This window comes from Anguilla anguilla, chromosome 11 (assembly GCF_013347855.1).
Source record: "Anguilla anguilla isolate fAngAng1 chromosome 11, fAngAng1.pri, whole genome shotgun sequence".
NCBI classification, from domain to species: domain Eukaryota; kingdom Metazoa; phylum Chordata; class Actinopteri; order Anguilliformes; family Anguillidae; genus Anguilla; species Anguilla anguilla.
The window spans coordinates 14,323,351-14,339,928 of record NC_049211.1 but is presented as its reverse complement, the minus strand read 5'-3'; the positions used below and the strand labels follow the sequence as shown (position 1 = coordinate 14,339,928).

The following is a 16,578-nucleotide window of genomic DNA, read 5'->3' as shown; positions in this document are numbered from 1 at the left end:
CCAGGATTAAACCTTTCTGGGCAATGCCTAAACATGGTTCAGGATCCCCCCCCCCCCCCCCCCATCTACATCATGTTCTTTTCCAGCAATGACCTACTGACCCTGCAGTACTGTGCATCTTATGACCATGACCCCTTCCACCTTATTCAAATGGGTTATAAAAGAGAGCAATGCCTTTTACCACAAAATCATAGGAAATAACATGATTTTAATGTATGTTATTTGAAACTGTTATCATGTACGGTGTGAGGATGGGGGAAGTGCATTTCATGCTGTGAGCTCTCAGTGTGCAGGTTCAGTGGTAAACTAAGCTGCCTTTTCAATTCCCTTCTGCCCCCTGAGCATCCAGATCAACAGCAGGAGGGAGTGAATCCCCCATCGAGCCAGTAATGCTACAGCACAGCCTACACTTACAGGGCACAATGAGTTCTTTTCCTATTAACCCAAGGGCAGTTCCCCAGTACTGTTTGTGCCAAATATATTGTCATATAAATTAGTCTTTAAGTGGCTCTGCTGAGGCATGTGGTATTAATATGAAGCAATATGAAGTTCGCCAGATGTCTGTCTCCAAGCAAACATGAAGCAGGATCTTCTTTTCCTGGTTATTAATGCATGAATACGTCCAAGGCATGGTGGGGAGCAGCTGCGTGGCCAGGCTTAGTCCAGAACTCAGTAAACATAAAGCCACTAAAAGATCACTGCATTTAATAAAGTGCACAACGTGAAGGTTTAGGTACAGCAACACACACATATCTCTTGGCTGCTGTTCACACATATGGACATATGAATGTGTTTCCAAAACAAAGTAAAATCACATTCACCGCCATTTACCTCGTCATCTGTCATCAGACAGAACTGTAGCTCAAGGGGAACGCCAGAAACTGGTGTGCCTCATCATAAACAACCGGCTGTACTTAGTACTAAACATGAATGAACATGCTAAATTTGGCAATATTGGTGTTTTTCAACAAAAAAAGCTGACTTGACAGTTATTTTGCAAATGGGAGTTCAAGTATTTTTGTTACAAAACATAGGCTATTTAATCTGAGTTGCCAGATCAAGTAATTAATATTAGTAGGTGCATTGTAGTAGCTATACTAAAATATAATTTTAGCCATTCATTGTTTTAGGCTGCTAAACTTACTAAAAACAAAAAGCTAAATCCACTTGAAGGAGGAAGTGACATCCTCAAGCTGTTCGGGCTTATAGCAACTCAAACACCTCAAATGGCTCAGGGTGGTGGGGATGTAGATCCAGAAATGTGCATTATTAGTTTCATACGGTAGACGTGTAAACAGAAACCGCAAGTCGGTGCTCTTTCAGATCTAATTTATGAAACTTTGAGTCCTGCAATGCCTTCCTCAATCCTTTTAGAACTACAACCCTTTGGCCAGTGATGGACTGGTTTAGACATGTGCCACCACAGGAGCTTTGTCAGAGATTGATGGGGAAATGTATCTATTTAGCCACCCATTTTTTTTTTTTTTGTGCTGCTAACTTATAAAAGTATTGAGCTTAGCCACAGTTAAGCCCCACCAGATCTCCTGTTTGAACAATAACAGCTGAAACGGACTAGGCGATTTGCTCTCAGACGGGGTGGCCGAGGCCTAATCTGCCCATTGCCGTTTGACTTTGATCATAGCAGGCCTTTGCTTCTAATCTCCTCAGTCTAAACTCGTCTCGGCACATTTATTTATGGTAGAGGTAATTAAGAATTGAATTGCCCCCTGAACAGCATCCAAGTCATGCCAGCACTTGCATTCTGAGCTATTGCTGTTTAATGATAAGAGTGTACTCGGTCATTGGGGGGGAGGGGGGGGGGTTCAAAAGTCCCTTTCTCCAGCTACTTCTGACACTCCTTTTATTTTGTGGGTGGCATGGTTCACTTCAATGATGATGACTTTGGACGGATGTTTCACACCAGCACCAGCCTGTGCATTCATATGAGGGTAACAAATGTTTGTGAAGCCCCATAATGAAGAAAGATGACATTTTGTCTACATTTACTCATTTTTAAAGGAACCAATACAATTAATAGTTAAAGCAACTGCTTCTATCCAAACTATTTTGTATTTTTCTGTGCCACAAGTTGCACACAAAAAGTTTATAACTAAGTAAACCAAACATGTTCTCAAGTTCTATTTTGGGAAAATTCCTGCTGTTGCTGGCTGCTCTCTGCCAGTAATGGTGTTGTGGGTGGACTTGCAGGGCATTCTCAAAACCCAGAGTGCTTGTGTGTTGGAGCGAGAGCAAGAATCTAAATTTGGAAGAAAACAGATATGTGATCAGCATGTTGCTTGAGGCTTTTAGAGCAAGCGGCTTTGTTGAAAAACTGGAGGCACGACCAACATCATTCACCCCCCATATACAAAATAAATACAAAAAATATATTTTTTTCCACATACTGTAGGTCTCCTGAGTCCCACTCTAAACTAGTATCTACAGACACACAAACCCTACCTCTGTGACAAGGGCCTAGACTGACTGCTGCTTTTGAACCATACGTCAAGAACAAGGTCTGTCCAATTACTGTACAGGTAGAGAACATCAAGTCTATATTTGTACTTCTGTACACAGAAATAATTGAATGAATCCCCCACTATAACTATTCAGTGACCTTATTCCCTTCCAGAAACTGTTGTAGTCCCACCTCATGAGTACTTTACTTCATCATCAGCAGGGTTTTTTTTTGTTTTTTTAATATACAAATTGACTCAAGAAATAATGCATTTTCCAAGGGCACTGGAATCTCACCCTTTTTACATAAAACCCACACACACCCTCTTGTGGCCAATTTGTGTAAGACAAGTGATCTAGTACATATCTACAACCAATAAAAGGTTCTTGGTGATTCATTCAAGTTTCAACTAATGTTTTTGTTCCTATCACGCTGCCACATGTGATCATCTTCCTTTAAGTTAAGGGACAACATTACCACATACACTTTATAAATTAGGATATCAAAGGAAGAAGGGGAAATACAGTTGCACAGAAAATGATACAGCGTCTAAGAAGCAAATTCCAAACTTCCCATCTAGTGTTACCCTGTCAACCCCCTCCATAGCGTACACTGCAGCTAGGCAGTGTGAGGCAATTATTTCTTTAGAGAAGAGGATGCCCCTTTCTAGTTAAGGCTACCGTTATTTTTCACAAGCCCTCTCAACTATATTCATTAACTACCGTATGAAGAAAGAAGCGTGCAAAGCAACTTACAAGCTTATGTCATAATTTTAATGAAATTCATGAACCCCTCAAAGAAAAGTAAAAATGAAATGTATAGCGAAGAAATTATAAATCTGTAAAAATAAAAAAATAAAAAAACCCTCCATGTTCTGGCCCCTACCTTCCCCCATTCTGTATTATTTGAAGAGGGGCTGAGGCGAAACAGAGTTTTAGTTGCCAAATTCTCATTTCACTGCTTTTTGCACAATGCTGCACTCTGGCATGAACACTCTCATGCTCATTTGGTCACAACAGAAATGCATAGGTAATGTATGCAAGTTAAGACTGCAGTGCTTCATAGTTTCATATCATACCCCAGTGAACAGCACCTGCTGTTGAGTGGAAAATAACCGTTCTGAGAAAATGCCCCCCTCCCTCCCCCCACCCGCAAAAAACCCAAAACAAGACCTTACATGATCAGATCTAAAGTTACAGTAATCATATCAACAAAATATTTACAAGATTTCATGTTCTTAGTAAGAAAAACAACTAAAAATAAAATTAACAACCTTAACTTATTAATATATGCAGTGCTTAATACTCTAAATGTATTATTTATGTACAAAAAAAAGAAAGAAATCTGCAATTATAACTAAGTAACCTTCGGTGCTATCCATGTGAGTGCTTGAGGACGAATCTGGACTCTTCCACACCTTAACAGAACTAGGAAGAAAAGAAGAGAAATGCAAGTCTTTATTTCAACTTGTCTATACTACAATTAGTGTACTTATCAAATCAAAACACAGTGGATTTTTGTACTCATTGTGTTCAATTATTCAACCTAGGAGCTAGTATTGTATATTTATTTTATGCAGCGCAAATCAAAAATGCTTTATTATTTTATTTCACCTTTATTTATTTTAGCTATTTTGAAAAGTAGCCCTCTCGTGGACCTGGTCCAGTAGCTACTAGAGGCAAAGCAAAGCAGGCTACAAAGATAGCGGGGAAGCTTCCCAACGATGGTCTTATATATAAAGATGTACATGTGTAACTTCTTATGTAAATACAGCATGGTAAACACAATCTTTCTTAGCAGGGAGGAGGCAGCATGCATATACATTAGGTCACCATAGTCAATTCGAGACAAGAATGCAGCTTGAACAAGCTTCTGTCTAGCCTTAAAAGAAAAGCATTGCTTGTTGCAGAAGAAAAAAGTTTCAGTTTGATTCCTTATGAGGTTTTCAATATGCTTTTCATCCAACCATAAACCAAAATAGCAGAAGGATGAGACTTTCAAAGGCCACTCCCTTTAAAGTATCAATATTAACATAATCTGCTGGCCACAAACGAGCACATAAAAAGGTCTTGAATTTTGTTATCTGTGCATTCAGGACTAGATTGAGACCAATAATGGAAATGAAAAGCAACCTGCAAGGCTCTGATTGCCAATGTAAGGGAGGGAGTACTTGAATATATAATTATCAGCACAAAAATGGAGCTTGGCTGTACGGACTCTTTTGCCCAAATCATTTACAAAAACATAAAATAAACCTGGGGCTAGGACGGGCCCTTGAGGAACACCTCTGTTGCTTTCTAAGAAGCTTGATTTATAGTAATCTACAAATACACACTGTGTTCTATATGCAGGGTAAATTTCTGAACCAGTTCATTGTTCCCTGACCAAGACCAATGTTGCCCAGCCTATACAGCAGTAATCCATGATCTATAGAGTCAAACGGTTTTGACAGATCAACAGACAGTGTTGTTGGCTGCAGTTATGGTGCTACGCCCTGACCTGAACCCTGACTGAACCTGTTACTATCCAGCAGAAACCACTTTAATTGAGCATTCACAAGGGATTCAAAAACTTTGGCCAGGACAGGGAGCTTAGATATGGGCCGATAGTTCTTCACATCGGAGGGATCTATAATAATAGGAAGGGCATAAGTAGATTTCTGCACATTGTGGATGGTGCAAATCACAAAGACAGAAAAAAATTGAATAGGTTCTGCAATAAGATCAGCCGCTGTCTTTAGGAGGTGTGGGTCTAGATCGTCTGGGCCTGCTGACTTTTTACCGACTAAACCTTCCAGGGCTTTACAGACTTCAGAAACAGTGACAGGCTCCAAGTGTAAAGGGTTTACAACAGAGCTTGCAACAGAGTTGACCACAGAATATCCCACACAAGTATTTTCAGTGAGAGCTTTCAGATATAATTCTGCTTTGATGTAATCAATCAATTGTGTACATTTATTTCTGAGGAAAGCAGTACAAACTAGATTTCCTAGATAGATGTAGCTTGCAAACAACACTATATCATTCATGTCAAATGTACAGTTTAGGGTAATTTGGTTTAACCAGCTATGAACCTCACTTAGAGGTTTAAAAATATTACAATAGACTATCAAATAAAAACAAACATTAAAGGTGACATTTGCAATTTTCTAACATAGACAAGTATATATTTTTTTTTATTATTAAGACATCCAGAGCTTGCAGAGTAAAATAGAAAGATGCAAAGTAAAGAAATTATAGTGACTATGAATTTGTAATTTTGAATATATTTTATGGTTCATGAGCCAGGTTGTGTTTGCATCTGTCTAAAACATCCGCCGCCAACAACGCTCCTAAACCAGTAGCATGCCCATCTTTTCCTCACTAATAAAATGCGTAGCCGGTTGTCTATTAGAGTTACAAGAGTCGACACCAGTCTGGCTTTTTGAAGAAAGGTTAGCTGTCATTAACACTAATCTACATGCATATTGAACAACAACGCTAGCTAGCTAGCCCACATTAGACAAATCAGGTCACCTGCAATCTGAATAGCTAATGCTTTGCAAATGTTGTAAAGTTGCTATATAAATATTTTATTCATTAGCCAATTCTCCAACGTAAGACTCATCGCTTGATATTTTGAATGCTACAACAGCCAGCGTCCCATCATAATGCATTCAGCGCTGTACCAACAACTCAAACAAAGACACGGCTTGTTAGAGAACCTGGCAACCACTCGTTTGGGCAGTTTCAATCAAAAGCAACTAGCGAGGCGGTGTCATGCCTTGGGCCAAGATTTCAGTTCTCCCTAGTGGAGACTAGATGGGCTTTCAAATCACCCATTTCTTTACGTTTTGATACCAACACCCAGGGGGAATTATCCGGCAAAAGGGTAAAACAGCCTCGAGTTCCAAGTTCCACTAGTTCATTGTAATAGTCTTTGCACACTTGATTAGAAGCATAACAATGCCAAATTATAATAATGGTTTGCCAAGCACAACAGAATTTTTAAAAGGTACATTCTAGAATGTTCAAAAATTAATCTCGCTATATATTAGTAAGAAAATGGCAAAATAAAGATAACTACATATTTACTTAAAGAACTGCAGTGAATTTTTGTCCTAAAAGTATCTGTGATGGAATCGAGGCACTAGTGAACAACCAACACATAAACAAGGAACAAACACATGCAAAGCTGCTGCAAACACAGCTATTACCCTGAGCACTACTGCGCTCTTTCCAGCATATAGCATTTCCTGTGATTCAACGGACGCTAGCAGTCAACATTTCCACTATTACCCGAGTAAGAAAAGTGCAAAAGGGAGTGAAGTCATGACGGTACTGTATTCTACCTCCCACCCATATATAAATATACAGATGACAGGCAAGAACCTCTTGTACACCAGCACGTGATGTTACCATTGACAACAGACCCACTTTACAAGCATTTCCTATGATGTATAACTAGCCGTGTCCCTATGTGTACTTGATCAGATGTGAGCATGTTCCTTTATGATGCGTGTGTATAGTGCTTCACCTACCTTCCACCTGTTCCCACACTCGTTACACAGCACAAAGGTGGTCATGGGCTCATCAGCACTGCGGGTCTGCACCTGTAAAACACACACACATGAGCACACACACACACACGCACGCACAGTGAATACATACATGTGCTATCGAAGGGCCATCTGTCACTCAGTTCACCAAGGGCACTATGGATAACCTTAATCTATCTGGCAAAGAAAAAATCAATACGAGGCCAGCTGTGCTGAGAAAGAAGACTGCAAGGTTTCCAGAGCCGACTCTAGAGTACTTCTCTGAGCTCCCCCCCTGTCACTCACAGCCCCCACTGTGTGACCTGGCTTGCAGTAACATGCAGAGCCCACAGAGGTTCCGCTCTGTCATGTCTGTGTGCTGCTTTGCTCTTAGGTGCATGTGACAGTGTGTGTGTGTGTGTGTGAATTCAGCCTAGGGGAGAATTAGAAAGAGAGCATGGCTGGTGAAAGATGCTGCCTGCTATCCGTGGTCATAGCAGAAACCGTGCCGTCCCTGGTCTGAGTGTAGTTCCTGAGGTGAATGATTTGGAAGTAGGTGCAGTTATGAGAGTGTATCGTACGTGCACAATGTGAGGACAGGAGACTGTACCTGGGTGTAGGTGCAGTTCTTCCCTTTGCACTTCCCACAGATGAACATGTCAGTCTCTGTGCCACCCACTTTGGAGAGCTGGTGCTCACGGATGGACTCCTTGGTCAGGGCCTTCCTCATCTCTTTCAGCTCAGCACTTGCCATTTCCTGCATCAAAATATGCACAGAAGTCCGTTCAATCAAAATGTACACACTGCCACAAAATTTAACCCTTACAGGTCCACTGCAAATGACCACTTCCCACCTTTAACTGCAGACCCTTTCGAATAGCTAACATTGCAAGACTGGGAACAATACTGCTACAGAAAAGCACGCAGGCAATCACCACTTCATACTGAAGCAAAGACTTTGGTTCTTGTTGAAAATACAGACTAAAATAAACTGACATCAGTTATGGAAACAGGATTACAGACATAACATGCAGACATAAAAACACCAAAAAAAAGCCAAATTAACCCTGTCCCAATGATGGTGAGCACCAAAGACCCTTTCCATGCAAGGAAAAACCCTGACATAGTCTGGGACAACACTGTTGGTCTTGATTTACACAAACAACCAAATTCACGTTTTGCAATGAAGAAAGTATAGGGATAAATTACTCCTCAGTGATGTCACTACTGAAAGCAGCGTATTGGTAGAAAAAGAGTGACGACGGCAGGAGGGAGGCGGAGTTCCCACCTCGGCGCTCATGGTGGCGATGCGCTCGGCAGAGATGTTCCCGCAGAGGACGTTCCGGCGCAGATCTGGGTTCTTTTGGTCCTTCAGGTTGGAGATGCGGCTCCTCAGCCGACTCTTGTACTTCATGTCTGTGGACTTGAAGTCCTGGAAGATGCGTGGATCAGAGGCCCCCGTCAAGGACAATGCTAAAGCACGGAGGAGACACGGTCCCCGCTGCACGGACAGCGGCTACATCAGACATCAGGGCACCTACCCCGAAATGCTAAATGTGATCTTTAAAAACCAACCGAATAAAACTAAAATCAAACCGAAACTCAAATCGAAGCTCTGTCCCTATCTGGTGACCATAAATGGAAAATAGTTAAATCCTTCACCGTTCAAAAAAGTGCACAAATTCAATGTCAAACAAGAAATGGAGCTGCTCAGACATTAGTGGCTTAATGCTTAGAAGTGGTTTGTGAATCCAGCCAAAGGATATAATCTTCAATCTGTGCAGCCAAGTCCTCACAATTTACTCCAATAGTTTTGTAATCATCTGAGGAGAGGGAAAAACATGAACACAAAATTAGTTATCACAACACTTCTCAAATCTGCATAGCCTAAATGAACAACACCCAACCAAGGAAAAATTGGACAAATCTTTTAAAGAAACACCCACTCTTAGAAAGGCTCCTGTGGCCACTGTTGAAATTTACAGCAGAGCACTGTAGACACCAGACACCACTTGAGACCACAGAGTTGGCACATCCTTTCTAGCCAATTGTGCAGAAGGCATGCCTAAGACTTTGGACTCTACAAAGTCCTGCTTGTGGTGCAGAGACCTGTTCAATCCCAGGCCAAAGATCGGGGTGGGCGGGCAGTACTTTCTCTCCTTCAATCCTCTCCCTCGCATCGCACCAAGAGGTTTAAACAGGATTCTCTAAGGGGTAACCCTCAGGTTTGGACACTTCAATCCAAATAGAAAAGTCAGTTCTTTTTCTGTTCCGTCTTTATAACAAACACTATTTTCTATTTGCTCATAATATTCTTTAGCAATATTTTTTTTTTAAAAACAAACAGTAGGTGATATCAAACCATTAAATGACTAAATTTCCCCTTGCTCTTTATCCTTAGGCATTCACCATTTGATCCTGAGGATAGATTAAGGCATCAAGGCCACCTTCATCCAAAAGTGCAGTCTTTCTACACCACACACACTGCACTGCACACACATTCTTCTAACTCCTTACGAGCATCTGTCACTGAAGCCGAGTGTGCCACTGCACTGCCTACAGTGCGAGACCAGAAGCAGAACAGGAAACACCACAAGCACAAACAGCTTAATTTGCTACCCAGCTGATCAGCACTTAGGAACAGAGGCACAAGCCAGGGCGTTTACCATCCGTCTGCAAGGCCGCCACCAGCAGCTCCCTGCACTTGGTGCGGACGCTGTCGGCGGTAACAGGGGCTGGGGGAAAGGTGGTGAACTTCGGGGTGGTGGGGGTGGTTGGGGTGGTGGGAGTCTTTGGGATGTCTTGTGTTTTGCTTGAACTGAAACAGAAAATAGAGAACGGTGAGCCGCGAACACCCAAAACCTGTTTTGTTGACTCCTTTTTTTTTTTTTTTTTTTTTTTTGAAGCTGTCAACAGTGCACAATGCGCTCGGCGGTTGTGAAAGGTTCACGGTGTGAATCCGTAACAAAGCCTTCATTCACTGCACTGCTGAAGCGTGCAGGCCTTTGAGTCACTGAAACGCATTGTATGGAAACACTGCGATGCAGCAGTCAAAATAGTGCAATTAAAACTGCCGCGCCACAAAACCGCCAGCAAGATGAGTCACAAGCACGCGACTGAACCGGCACCAGTAGTCATGCCCTGAGGGAACCTCGGCTGTTCAAAAACCAGCTAGCCTGTGGCTAAAGTGACTGCTGAAAAGCTATGCAAATTGTCACGGGAAAGCTCCCTCAGAGCCTAGTGATGTAGTGGTAACGTAATGTAATGTAATTCAAGTAATGCAGGGGTCAAACTGGCATCCTCTAGATTACATACTTTTTAAGCCTGCAACCTAATTTTCAGGTTCACACTTTAATTACGATAAGGTTATGCAAGAGAATATTCCATGTTTTATAAAACGATTGATGTACTTAAGTTTTGGGCCCTGTTTTCAATTACTCAACTGTTATGACAAAATACATTTAGGATTTCTTCTTTATGATACATGTTGTACGTAACTGCTACTGGAAAATCAAATTCAAGTATGATTGATTCCCCTCCCCCCCCCCCCCCCCCCCCAAATATAGCAACAATGATTTTTTAATATATAGCCTATTTGCCATTGAAGGTTCATATTTACAAGTAAACAACTTGTGGCATTTTTAACAGTTCAATGAAAATTTACCATGTAAGATTTTATTCCTCCTTCTATATACAGCCTAGAAGTAAATTGCAATCAAGCAAATGTATGAAATGACTGAATGTGTGTGAATAAAAATGCATCAATTTGAGGGACATAGCACTGACACAGTTGAGCTCGTTTCTAAAATCTGTTTATGCAACCCCCCACCCCCCATTTTGCAATGCCCAATTATATTCATCAGAATTGCGGCAAACTCCACAATCTGCAACCTCCTGAACATATCAAGCTTCACTGCTCATCTTACTGTAGCTTACAAATTGAGAGCATACAGGCATTAGCTAGAGGAAGACACTTCCGGCTATGTAGAAAATCTATGGCTCAAAACACAATCCTGTCAGTTATACTACCATAAAATACAGTAAATTAGCAGCGTTAACCACATTATTAAACAATTTGGCAGCAATCAAGTAGCAATGTTACTCTTAGATAAGCCTGCCCACCGTTAAAGACAATTATTGCACGCTTTTGAAATGCTCAAATCGGCCTTGCTAGGTTGCCTAATTTCGCATGACATTGTCCCCACATTTGAGAAATTTTGAGAGGGTAGGTTGGGTGACATTCAGAGACTTGGCACCTTTACATTTCATTTTCCTTTCCATACTGTCATACTACTCAAGAAGGTGATGTTTTTTTTCTTGAAAAAAAAAAACAAAAAAAAACCTTTCCTTCAGGTGTCTAGTTGAAGCGTAGGCACATACTGTACTTGAAGCCAAAATCAAGCCACTTGAGGTGAAGCTCATAGTTTGCTAATGGACTACATTCAAGATGAATGCAAATGCTGGACTTGTATGCAGCCAATGAGCACCCACCTCCAATCACTAGACCCTGGGCTGTCATTGGAGGATGGCGTTAGGGGGCAAGAGTCCTTTTTCTTCTCCATCTTGCCGTCAGAACCGTCTACAGCCAAACAGAACACAATGAAGGTTTCACTTTGATCATGCTCAAAAATTTAAACCTTGCACACCAACTTGCACCAAAACAAACATAATTCGACATAATTTCTAGTCAAGTGTGAGTTATAGCTATGTGCCTTCCTATCCGTTAACTTGAAACGGTCACTTTAACTAACTACTAACGAAATATTTTTCTATATTTATCAGTATGTTATTGAGTATATCGACATAAACAGCAGAACGCTTAAGCCACTCAAATATAAAAGTCTGAGACTCCCACAAAGACAATAATTTACACTGTACTTACTGTAATACATGTTGATACTACAACAAAGAGTAGAGGTACTCCTGAAAATACAAATGCATTTCACCCCAAATATTTTTGCATCTGGCAGAAAATAATAACTGGAGCCACATCGTGTGCTTTCATACCCAGCAGCTTCTTCCATGATTTGATGAGGGACTTGGCCAAACTCTGCACTTCCTCCTCGGAGCTCTGCTTCCTCACTGCGTTCACCGACATGCCGATCCTGGTGGACTGCAAACAATATTTACACAGACCCTTAGACCCACGGCTTAAAGAGGTGCAGTCAGCTGAACGTTGCGGTAAATATACGCTTCATTTCACCTGCAGCGTTTCCAAAGACATCGTCATGTTTTTCAGCTCCTTCAGCAAATCAATAGCCCCATCCTGAAATGAATGAAAATTATGAGAACATATCACAAAGTAAGAAAAAAATACATGAAAAAACATTTGCCAACCATAGTCAACATCTACTCTGGTATGCAAATCTGTAAGCATTCTATTCAAATATTTGCCATTTTTGACTTAGCTAGGGAAACAGCATTTCCATTCATCATTTAGACCAAAAAGAATTGGGAAAACACTGCCTTAATGGATGGATTTTTCACCAAAGGCCTGTTTGGTACTAACATGGCTGCAACAGAAAACTGACAGTTCCTTGTTTGTGTATATCTGTGTATACTTTATGGACTGCATTTATATATTTGCATTGATCTCAAATGAAAGGCTGATCAAGGTCCCTTTACTGATGGTGATATAAAGATTTATGCAAGGCTTAAAGCTAAACTGTTAAGGCTGGTCAGATACAGTACAAGAAGTTGACAATGCTGCTCTTGACTAATTTCTCAGTTTATATTTGGCAAGACCTGCTTATTCCTGATCAGGGTTGCAGGGCGTGCTGGAGTCTATCCCAGCGTACATTGGGCGAGAGGCAGGAATACACCCTGGACAGGTTTCCAATCTATCACAGGGCACACACACCATTCACTCACACACTCATACCTATGGGCAATTTAGAGTCTCCAATTAGTCTACCTGCATGACTTTGGAATGTGGGAGGAAGCGGAGTACCCGGAGGAAACCCATGCAGACACGCTGAGAACATGCAAACAGTGAGGCAGCAGTGCTACCCACAGCACCACCGTGCCGCCCTCTAGACAAGCCAACACCAAACAAATGGTATTGCTGGCCCACGTTCTCTGCCCCTTAAACCAGTTAAATCACTACTTATTTTGCGTACGATCATGATTCTAAATATTGATACGACTCGTTACTTAAAAGATAACGTTTTGGCCACGATGGTGTAAACCACGTTTAGATCATTATATGCAATTTTGGGAGGAGCTCAGATGCTAGTAAATCTATGCATTTTCTGGTTTTACGGTGATTTTCATGAATTTTCCATTGCGTTGTCGTATAATGGGGTACTCGTTTATTTAAAGATTTGCAGAAGAATCTTCTTCTCTTTTTTTTGGAAAAAAGTGTTTCATTTCCAAAACGCAAAGACGGAAATATTGCCCCAAAATGAGAAAAATACGCGCATCCCTCCTCATTATGGGGTCCTTCAGAGATGATGTCACGGAAGACCATTCTGGAGCTGGACCAGCTGCCACCTCATCAGCTGTAGCTGTAGCGTACCACGAGACTAAGCAGATGAAAACAAATCGTGATTACAAACGTTAGGCTACATTTAACGAGAGCAATTAACGTTCTGAGATGGGATTAATGACACTCGTGATTTTTTATCTAGCCTGGGACCTGCAGTCAATTTCAATATATGTTATAGTAGCTAACCAGTCAACAACTGCCTTCTGCACTACCGAAAGTAAAACCATCCAATGTGTTTGAAGTGAAACCGTTTATGTTTCGGTTTAAATACGTTTGTTTGGACAGTAACTTGCATAGATAGGTAAATATACTTATGCTAACGTTACCAATATCATTGATGAGATTTCCCATTCCCTGAAGCAAGGTGTGGCAAGCACCGATACAGTTGGATAGTAGCCGTCTACGACAGATGCCCGTTGTAGTAAGCAGGCTAATAAATACTTGCAAATAAGACTGGTGTTGTGATAACAAAAAACGAATTCTCGGACCTCCATGAGCTAACACCGTGTTGCAACTGATCTGGTCATTCTCGATTAGCTACCTTCCAATCAGGTGGATATTAGCACTTCAGTAAACTGTGTTCGAGAAGCAAAAATGAAAGTAAAATTCATCGACTAGCCAATTTAACGTATGTGTCTGACAACCTTATAATTGCAAGAGTTCATTAAACCATTAGAAAGAATCGGCATGACAATATTTTAGAATGGCCTAATTGTGGCTGATAGATAGATAGCTAGCAACCTGGCCGAACAGTGGCTAACACTCAAAACAAGAGCGGGCCAGGTGATGCAACAAAACGTTGCTCTCCAGAACAGAACTCTCCAGAAATTTCCAGCTAAACAAATGTAACTCACAATGGGCAAAATAGTGCCTGCAGATTGATACACGATTTCGGATGCTTGGAGTATTTGGCGAACTAGCGTGTAAAGTCAGCTACCTAGTTAGTACGGCTAGCATACTTACCGTATTTTTCTTGTTCACCATCTTATCAAGCTTTTTAGCAATGCGCTCGACTTCTTGGTCCTTCGCCATTTTAACAATATATTTTCCAAACACTCCCACACGCTACAACATCCTCCATTTATATCCAAAATGTGCCCACAGTTTGCTCTACACAGTCTACTGCGTAAACGAGGTGAACCGCTGCTGTGCCGCAGTATGGCGCTCGCCTGCCAGGACACAACTGTCCAGAGATGTACTAGCATGAAAGAGTTTGGGAATTGTAGTTTTTTCCTCTGCGGTGGCTGAATCTGGTGGAGTCCAAGAACTGTGGGTGGAGTTTTCTTGGGAGCCACACAGACAACGAGGTTCCATTGAACTGTTCTTTGTAGGGTTCATTACATTAATTTAAAAAAAAATGTGCCACTTGAAAAATAGCTACAGTAGCCTATTTTTTTGTTGTTTTAATTAGTTAACACTAGAAATGCCACTGCGGTCAATTTGACCATTGTCACTGCATGAAATTCATATGTGAAATGTGAAAAACTACGGTGGCTCTGAAGTGCAAAACACAAAAACAAAAAGAAAACGCAAAAACAAAAACTTTCAGCCCTGAGGTGCAGATGCAACATACAAAAACAAAAAGGAGTGGCCCTGAGGTGCAGATGCAACATACAAAAACAAAAACATGCAACCCTGAAGTGCAAAACACAAATACAAAAAGAAGTGCACTGTTGCACTTCAGGGCCACTCCTTTTTGTTTTTGTATGTTGCATCTGCACCTCAGGGCTGCTAGTTTTTGTATGTTTGTGTTTTGCACCTCAGGGCTGCTCTTTTTTGTTTTTGCATTTTCTTTTTGTATTTGTGTTTTGCACTTCAGGGCTGCACATTTTTGTTTTCGTATGTTGCATCTGCACCTCAGGAAAAAACCCAAGTTTGCAGCTTTATTGTGTGGATGTGTGAGGTTGTATCTGAATTCCATGCGTTTACATTAAGTCAGAAAGTGCAGAAGTTAGTGTTCTAAGGGCTGAGAGTGAGTGGACATTGTGGTTATTTTTGAAGGACACCTTTAAAAGTGCCAAACTGTTTGTGCTGTATAGGCATAGGGCATGCCCCGCCAAGCCATGACTTGGCGGATGGCGTACCTGCCTTTTCAATACCTAGACAAAGAAACAGGCCTTTGTGCACACCACAAGACCAGTTTGAAATGTGCCACAGGAATAACTCTTTGTGGATTTGGAGAATCAGATTATCTAATCAGAAGTCAGAACAAGACATCTGCTGGGAGTAACATTCAAAGTTAGAATATAAAAATATGTTCTGCCTGTATAAAAAAATATTTTGGGACAATTAAGGACATACATTTAAAAAATACTTGCCAATATTGTGACTGTAATTTGTATGAAACTGGGAATGTATAGCTAAAAATATATGTACATGCACTGAGGCTGTTTATACCCAGTGAAAAATGTGCATACTGTGCATATAGAAGCATCATCATAGACTGGAAAGGAAACAGTGGAAGGGGTGACTTCTACTGGTAACCACTAGAGGTCACTGTACTACTGACTATCAACATCCAATCTCGGTCCTCACGTCCATGACCCACTTTTGGTAAAATGCATATTGGTGTGAATCGGGTTGAGGGGGGGCGGTGAGGGATGAGGACATATATGTTGTTTTCCTCATATGAATCATAATAGCAAAGAAAAGATAAATATGAAGTTACAAGAAAACGCAGTGGGAGCTGGAGCCAGTTGCCCCTCTACAAATGAACACAAATGATTCATGAAAAACACATTGAACAAAAAAGTAGTTCTGGTAATAATACAGCTTTAGATAGCAACTGTAGCGGTGGAAGCTTAATTGCTGTACTTGCAGTGGTAACAGCAGTGATGGTGGATTCAGTGATAAGATTGTAGTTGTAGCAGCATTGATGATGGTTGCAGTGAAGTTGCAGTTGCAACAGTTGTAGCAGAGGTGGTGGTGGTAAGGTTGTAGAAGTAACCGCAATGGTAGAGAGTGTTGCTGATATGATCAATTCACAGGCCCCTGGGGCCTCTGCTCACATGCGCTGCGTGTTTGGGTGGTGGTGTGTAACACAAGGAAACCCCACCTCAGCAGGAGCCAACCTGCTTTACAGAGGACCCACCCACTGCTACTGTTAGCTTTTCAGAT

The 16,578-nt window shown here is 41.3% G+C and overlaps 1 protein-coding gene across 1 annotated transcript; it reads right to left on the bottom strand.

The window, feature by feature from the left end:
- Positions 1-1,476: 1,476 nt before the first annotated feature.
- On the bottom strand, positions 1,477-14,673 carry tcea2 (transcription elongation factor A (SII), 2). Its single transcript, XM_035380872.1, has 10 exons — positions 14,425-14,673; positions 12,178-12,240; positions 11,982-12,087; positions 11,466-11,553; positions 9,641-9,792; positions 8,741-8,797; positions 8,263-8,417; positions 7,585-7,731; positions 6,978-7,049; positions 1,477-3,885 (listed from the first exon to the last, which is right to left on the bottom strand). The coding sequence occupies exons 1-10, from the start codon at positions 14,491-14,493 to the stop codon at positions 3,877-3,879; spliced, it is 918 nt and encodes a 305-aa protein (XP_035236763.1). The 5' UTR covers positions 14,494-14,673; the 3' UTR covers positions 1,477-3,876.
- Positions 14,674-16,578: the final 1,905 nt, after the last annotated feature.